Below are 8,424 nucleotides of genomic sequence, written 5' to 3' on the forward strand. Positions count from 1 at the left end.
TGAGAAAATTCAAATCAGTTAAGAATTACAATATTAGCTTTATCATCCTAGATAATATTTTTGGGTCACATTTTAGAAGAATTATTAATATAACTGAAAAACGACGCATTCGTTAAAAAAAATGCGAACAAAAACAAAAATGAGCTCGTCAATTAAACTTAGAAGTAGTATATTTCTCTCCTTCGAAGAAACAGTTGAGCATTGCATTAGGCGAAATCAGACTTAACTTCCCCAAAATAATAAAAAATTATCAGATTAACTTATATACCCTTAAAGTGGGCATACAATATGTAAATTATAATTCTAATTATTGTTTTTGTAGAAGTAGAACATTTTTAGTAGAAAAGGTCGCACTGCTTCAGTAAACTCCATCGTCCAATCAAAGCTTCACAGTTATCTTCACATGACATGTCAAGAACTACGAAAATTCCTGACAAGGAGAGAATCTGTTAAAAGTGAATGTACAAATTGTTTTTATTAAGTAGAGATTGGAATAGGTTAGTGATGATAAAATGACAGTGATCGATAATACATTCTCTCCACAATAATACCTTATCTTCACAGTCCAGGTTTTTTGCCAGTTTGATAATCGTGTCTGTCATCGTGACTCCAAACAGTTGCTCTGAACGGGAATGAAAATTCGTTTAATTGGTTGTAAGAACAAGTTTATATATACACCTAGTCAAAAATATCCATCAATGATTTGTGGCCCTAGCAGTAAGTAAAAGTTAAATTCTCAATAGGAAATGTTTAATATTTGTCACATGTTAACCCTATCTTGGAGTAAAGCGAAAATTTAATCAATAAAAATGTACTAATGTAAGCGTTAAAATTTCTTAATTAAATTAGGAATAGTCTGATAACAGGCACTTAAATCTTACTGCTGACTGAGTCCCAAGTTGTGCGGAGTTGTTGGTAAAGCCGACGGGTGAAGGGTTTATTATAGTAGGTAGGAGAATAGAAGATATCCCACTTAGTCACATTTCCCTTGCTGATCGGACATTTGTACTCAGTGACATTCTTTAACTCCGACTGGGTGTCTTCAAGCTCCGACTGGGCATCTTCAAGCTCCGACTGGGTATCCACAAGCGCACTCTTCGTTTCATTCAGCTCTCTCTTGACCTCCTCTAGATCCTCCTGTGTTGAGTTGAAGAGTCCTTGAACTTTCAGCAGCTCTGCCCGCGTCAGGTTCTGGGAGAGTTCGACGCTATTCTTTTCTCCGACAGCAGTCTCCAGTTTTCTTTTCGTGCCCTGTAGTTCATGAGCAGCTACACATCTCGGGTCAATAACGTCAGTCACTGTGCCAGATCTGGTAAGTTTCATAATTTGTTCCCACTTAATTATTCTATAATCCTCCAGTTCTTCAGGTGTATCTGTACAGAGACCTTTTGCAGCCATGATAGCTATCTCCGTAGCAGTCAGTTCTTTAGAAAACACATTCAAGTTGAAAATTTCGCCCCCAAATTGCTGAGCTCCATCTGTATGATAAGCCCCCAAAACTAGCTTATATCCTGTGGTCAGCCTCCTCCCGGATGGTGTGGTTTGGGTTCCGGCGAGGTGCCCATTCACATACACTCTAAAGGTTCTGGAAGCCAAGCTCCACGTCGAGCAATATGTATACCAATTTCCTGCCGTCGTTGTAAACTTGCTGGTCAGAGTACCGTCAAGTGAGGTTGATTTAAACAGTCTGTTGTAGTAGCCGCTGTCTGTCATAAATATCTCGAAGTGAGTATGGCCACCGTATGCGAATGGACAATTGCCATTTCCTGATACAATCTTCTTAATCCACAAACATACTGAAAACTTTTCAGTCATTGAGCTCATATCTGGGTCGAAGGCAATATGACTCGAACTGTCATAAGCAAACCGTAGAGCTGTGTAACTCTTGCTATCACCTTCCGCGGTAGTGGTGCCAAGAAGTGCAATAACTATAGAAACAACGAACAGGATAAAACGGAACATTGTACTTCTGACGAAAAAGTGGACAACAAAGTGATACGGGAATACTTCTATTACAGCTAGTTGAGTGAAATGAAACTTACGGCGCTAAAGACTGATAAGATTTGATAAGAATTTGCGAGTTCAAGGTAGCATGATCTTTCTCTGATGTGAAGCTCGTGCAGGGCGTGCCACGTGCTTTAATGTGATACAAATATTTTAAAGTAATGAAATATACTTCTATTTGCGCTCTTTTCTAATAAAGATAAGGTACAAATTGAATCCAGGAAGGGTCTGCACCATTCTATATTAAAAATTACGATAATCTTGGTGGGTTTCTCGGCACCACTGTGTCGAACATTGGATAACATTTTAATTATATATATATATATATATATATAATAACATCTATAAACAAAAGAGCACCTAAAGAGGCTCAGCAAAGTGCTGGCCTATTTACGCTTACGAAGACTCATTCGTTCAATATGTCTCAAAGTAAATAAACTCCTCCATCCTACTCTATCTCTTGCTAAGTTCACTAAGTTGGTAAAATCATCTTCATTTTTCAAATAAATTTGTCTCTTAAATAGGTCCTTTTTCACAATAATATCATACAAATTAGTCCTATGTCTACCCACTCGTCCCTTTAGTGTTTGACATCCTAGTGTAGCAAATAACAGAGACTGGTAGGCAGGCGTGTCGTTGTCACTGCGTAGAACATGACCTAGCATTGTCCACCGTGCCTTTTCCACTCTCTCGGAAAGGGGCCTGGTCTGGGTACGAGCGTAGAGGGCCTTGTTAGATATTGAGCTAGGCCAATAGATGTGTAGGATGCGCTTGAGGTGCTTCCTCTGAACAACATCTACAGACTCTAGAACATGCTGAGGTACGGCCCAGCAGCAGCAGTTGTACAGGAGCACTGATACTACTAGTGAGTAGTATTTTAATTATGCATTTTAATTATGCAAGGAAATAAGTGCATTATATTCTATTGGCAAATGTTCATCTTGCTAATCTTATATCCGGTACGTAAAATGATTCGATATTAATATTTTAAAAAGGGCTGGGATAAAAATTTGCAATAAGTCTAGAATCCTCTTGCACCATATTTTATCCGACAAGTTTATTATAAAATAAATAAAAATGTTTCGCCATCTTCACCAATCACCATAAAGTTGACCGATGTCAATGACGACAGCATGAAACTGCGAGTCATGGCAACCAAAACCAATAACTGCCATCCAAGAGTGGTTCCACAATCTACATTATTATGAAGTTTGATTTCGTTCATATTATTTATACTCATAATCTCAAGATGTGTGTGTGTGTGTGTGTGTGTGTGTGTGTGTGTGTGTGTGTGTGTGTGTGTGTGTGTGTGTGTGTGTGTGTGTGTGTGTGTGTGTGTGTGTGTGTGTGTTCGTTATGGGACTGGTAAGAGATATGGGACTGGTAAGAGATATGGGACTGGTAAGAGATATGGGACTGGTAAGAGATATGGGACTGGTAAGAGATATGGGACTGGTAAGAGATATGGGACTGGTAAGAAATATGGGACTGGTAAGTCGTAAGAGATATGGGACTGGTTTTTTCGGTATAGTGCCGACAAAACTCTGACGAAGCCAAATGAGTAAGGTTTTTCAAATCGGTCGGTGGTAAGTGGTTTAGTTGATCATTTTGTGACCTAAATGTGATACTACTACTATGTCAGAGCTAAGTCCGATCTACGCCAGAAAACCCCCTCCATATATCCCTGTCCCGCATCAGGGTTCGCAGTTCCTCTTTACACTAAAGTGTTTCAGTACTCTCCCTCTCTCGCTCTCTCTCCCCTCATAACAGATTTGTTATATAACTAGGTAATTTGGGGGGGGGGGGGGGGGGGACCTCAAGATTGCCTATCAATTATATTTGCTATAAGATACGTGAGGGGCACTCAGAATTAAATTGCGGTGTGTTTAGACAGAGCGAGTTCATACTTTCGCACCGTTTTAGATACGAAAATGTAATGCGTGTTTTCGAATATAAGAATATAAAAGCCAGGTTTATACTTTTGCAATTCAACTGCGATAGTGAAGTACCGTCCGAAGGCACTGGTTACACTAGTATAATATAATTTAATTTGATCGCGTGTGATAATGCGCTGCTAGTATTAGCAATTTATTGTTCGGCGCCCTTGTTCGTCTCCCCCAGGAAACGTTTTAAACTTCAGGTATAGTATATAGTATATAGATTGAGATATCACATGAACTAATTGAGAGACAAAGGATTACATTTGAATTAAACAGTGGAAGAAATATATATCAAAAGTCCACTCACGTGTACACAGGCGCGCTGTGTGCAGAAATACAAAAATAGCAACAACAATATTAATAACAGAAATATACTGAAAAAAGAATATAAGAATAGTGATACATCGCAAAAATGTGGAATATTTTAAATTAAAGAAGCCCATTATCCGTGGCGAACGTTGTACAAATCTTGTAGAGTAAGATGGCCACTCTCGTGAGGCCCGTCGTTTTGTAGCCCCTGTAAACAATTCATAACAGTAAGAAAATAAAACTAAGGAACTAAAATCTCTTTAAGATAACAAAATGAAACATGTGACCACGATTATTATAACACTTGATTGGTGATGCCCACATAGTTAGGGACAGTTCATATCCCCCCCCCCCCTATTACGTAAGGAGGCTTACGAAATAGGGGGGGGGGGGGGGGGGGGGCGAACCTACTTAATCCCCGCCATCCCAATCCGGTTAAATCACTGAGATCATGGGGGTTAATTTAACCTGGTAATTAGAAAATTAAAACCGTCCTAACCTGATTACGATTCTCAATAAGATGTGCAAATGGGGTGACCCGGGAGCTCATAGCCAGGCATTGGAAATCAGTTCGTCCAAACTCCGTCAAAACAAACTGATAAATTTGATCACTACTAATCTGAAATAAAAGGGTAGATTTATTCCTACTAAGTTAGTTACTACTAATCCGGTTAGAACTTACAGAGACTGTTTTAACTTACAGCTCTTAACTAATTATATTGAAGCATTTAATCAGTAACTTAGCGAAACATGTAGTTTCTAACCTGTCTGCCTGCAACACACTTACTGTGCATCATCTTGTTGTGTTCTTTAAAGCTCTCAAACTCTTACCTGTCTGCCTGCAACACACTTATTGTGCATCATCTTGTTGTGTTCTTTAAAGCTCTCAAACTCTTACCTGTCTGCCTGCAACACACTTATTGTGCATCATCTTGTTGTGTTCTTTAAAACTCTCAAACTCTTACCTGTCTGCCTGCAACACACTTATTGTGCATCATCTTGTTGTGTTCTTTAAAACTCTCAAACTCTTACCTGTCTGCCTGCAACACGCTTATTGTGCATCATCTTGTTGTGTTCTTTAAAACTCTCAAACTCTTACCTGTCTGCCTGCAACACACTTATTGTGCATCATCTTGTTGTGTTCTTTAAAACTCTCAAACTCTTACCTGTCTGCCTGCAACACACTTATTGTGCATCATCTTGTTGTGTTCTTTAAAACTCTCAAACTCTTACCTGTCTGCCTGCAACACACTTATTGTGCATCATCTTGTTGTGTTCTTTAAAACTCTCAAACTCTTCCATGATACCCTCTTCTTTATCAACAAGATCCCAAAAAGTGTTGTTGTAAAAGTCATAAATCACAGCATCAACATGCTGAAACTCTAGAATGTTCTTTTTTGTAGCCTCACTGACAACCGGTTTTTGGAAGCTCTCTAAATTCTTGAGATAGGTGATGTCGTCGAATGTCCAGCAGTAACGACGGGCTAGTAAAACTAATGACAGATCATAATACTCGCTGATCAAAACAAGGTCTATTTCCATTTCTAATTTCCTCAGAAAGTTGTCTAAAAACACTTTATTGTCCTGTGCGTTGACATAACCTTTAAAATCGAACCCTAAATCATACGCCACAGAGTTAACCGTTTTGGAGCAATGGTGACACTTAGCAGTGGTGACTAGATACTCTTTGTTAGCAGATATATGGAGGTTTATAGCGTTATCAAAATCATTACCATCGTACACTTTATCATGTTCAAAGTAGTTAAAACCAGAGATATATCTGGACACGGGGTTCCTTGTGAAGGTAAAGAATTTATAAGGAAGATATTGTAGTGCTGAGCAGGGGGAGGTGGTGGGTACACGTGCTGAGAGAGGTCCCGGTACTCGGTTCCAGTAGGGTGACTGGAAATAGGGGAACACAGGCGGGTTGTGACAACTGGTATAACTTGTTTACTTCAACTTATACAGCTGGACAATTATATATATAGCATTCAATTTTAAGAATTCTAAAATATCATATTTTCCTCGGAGAAGTAAAACATTTTATTGAAGTAAATATCAAGTTGAGAAAGAATGAGACGTAAGGAAAACTGACCTGCCGATAAGCTGATTCAGCTTGTGATTTTCCGAGTACCTTAATAAAATGTTACTCATAGTACTGCTGCCCGTTTTGTGTGTCTTGACAAACACAAAGTTCCTTAACGGGCACAGCTCGTCTTGGGTAGAGTTTGCAGGGAGGATCACCTCACTGGTCTCCATACCCTCATTTCTTATCTCACTCTGGTAACTGTATCCTGACTTCCAGACCAGGAACAAAGTGAAACAGCAGAGAGAAATGAGAACTGAGAGAATAATGGATTTCTTCATCTGTTCCCGGCAAGTTTATAACACGATCATATAAAACTGCTGTGCAGCGAAGGGTCGTTTGTGTGATCTGACATTGCCTGACAAAGAGGTTACATTGAAATAATTTGCCAACTTTAAACGAAGTAACAAGATATATTGAGGAACATTTGATTTGGTATTCTTAATGAGATGAAGATGGTTTATTATGTTTTGCAGAGTGCTCTAACCAATGCAGGACACTACAAAGGGTGGACAGTACAGTACAATCACAAACACTACGGTTTAACCAGATATCGTGCCAAATCGAAGGCGATATAGTTTCACTGCGTCATAATATATGACTCGAACCATCATAAGCAAACCGTAGAGCTGTGTAAATCTTGCTATTACCTTCCACGGTAGTGGTTCCAAGAAGTGCAATAACTACAAAAACATTGAACATGATAAAACGGAACATTGTACTTCTGAAGAAAAAGTGGACAACAAACTGATACGGGAATACCTCTATTACAGCTAGTTGAGATTTGATAAGAATTTGCGACTTCAAGGTAGCATGATCTTTCTCTGATGTGAAGTTCGTGCAGGGCGTGCCACGTGCATTAATGTGATACAAATATTTAAAAGTAATGAAATATACTTCTATTTGCGCTCTTTTCTAATAAAAATAAGGTACAAATTGAATCCAGGAGGGGTCTGCACCATTCTATGATAATCATGGTGGGTTTCTCGGCATCACTGTGTCGAACATTGAATAACATTTACATTATGCAAGGAAATAAGTGAATTATATTCTATTGGCAAATGTTCATCTTGGTAATCTTATACCCGGTACGTTTAATAATTCGATCAGATTCAAAATTACTAGCTTAGCAAAACTATGCGAATACAGACTAACAGGCAGAGCTGGGATTAAAATTTGCAATAAGTCGAGAATCTTCTCAACATATTTTATCCGACAAGTTTATTATATAATAAATACAAATATTTTGCCATCTTCACCATCAAGTGTACCGATTTCGGTAGGTTGCAGCTTGATGTTGAAGGTAGAATTATTTATTATGGTAAAATTAGGGGTTGGCGGTATAGAGTTAGAATTATAAGGTTAGGTTTGGGTGTAAGGATACGTTTGAGGAAAAGATACAAATTGAATGCTCTGGAGGTATTACTGAAACATATGATGAATAGGAACGGCTGATGTTTCAGTGGCTTTACCATCATCATGTTTGAATCGTCCTTATCTGGAACTATTTAAAAATCATTTTTCTCTAAATGAGAAAGTATTTCATCAACTATTATCCCAGATAAAAATAACAGAAAAAAAAGAAAAAAAATTTAAAAAAAAGTAAAAAAAAAAAAAAAAAAACTATTATCCCAGGTATTTCGTGGAGCTATATCTGGACAACATGTTCTGCTGTCGAACTGTCACCAAGCCAGTCAAGGAGATGCTATTCTGGGGAGAAAACTTCAAATTCTGGTTTGTAGCTAGTATTTAAAATTGCGCTTAAAATTATTTTGTACAACTTTCAGTTTTCCCGTGGGATATCGTTCATGTGTCCACACCTTTCCAGTGAAATTCGTAAAATATACGGTGTAATGCAGCCTAATCAATCTGCTAGAGCTTTAGTATTATTTTATGCAATGTATAGCATTTAAATGTTTACCTTCCAATTCTCAGGCTTCTTCACGTATTCAGGCTTTTTATCCTCTACATTTCAAAGTTTGTTGTCAATATCCGATTCTTCGGCCAATCTTACTACCACGTCCATATTATGGGGGGTATATGGTTCTTGACAGTGCTTAACAGGCGCAAAAGGTTTCAAGGGGG

At 38.3% G+C, this 8,424-nt stretch overlaps 3 protein-coding genes across 3 annotated transcripts in view; 1 reads left to right on the forward strand and 2 right to left on the reverse strand.

Annotated features, from left to right (window-relative positions):
* Window positions 1-8,424, forward strand: part of LOC134817861 (hepatoma-derived growth factor-like) — a 38,208-nt gene that overhangs the window by 10,228 nt on the left and 19,556 nt on the right. The gene's annotated exons all lie outside the window — the stretch shown is intronic.
* Window positions 254-2,032, reverse strand: LOC134817860 (uncharacterized; the record flags this gene model as incomplete). Its single annotated transcript, XM_063827209.1, is given in 3 exon segments — window positions 254-430; window positions 552-622; window positions 882-2,032. Coding segments are annotated over 3 exon segments (1,164 nt in total). The 5' UTR covers window positions 1,963-2,032.
* LOC134817756 (galactose-3-O-sulfotransferase 2-like) lies at window positions 5,320-6,693 on the reverse strand. The gene is given in 3 exon segments (XM_063827051.1): window positions 5,320-6,070; window positions 6,073-6,155; window positions 6,349-6,693. Coding segments are annotated over 3 exon segments (843 nt in total). The 5' UTR covers window positions 6,513-6,693; the 3' UTR covers window positions 5,320-5,474.

This window comes from Bolinopsis microptera, chromosome 7 (genome assembly GCF_026151205.1).
Source record: "Bolinopsis microptera isolate Bmic1 chromosome 7, MBARI_Bmic_1.0, whole genome shotgun sequence".
NCBI classification, from domain to species: domain Eukaryota; kingdom Metazoa; phylum Ctenophora; class Tentaculata; order Lobata; family Bolinopsidae; genus Bolinopsis; species Bolinopsis microptera.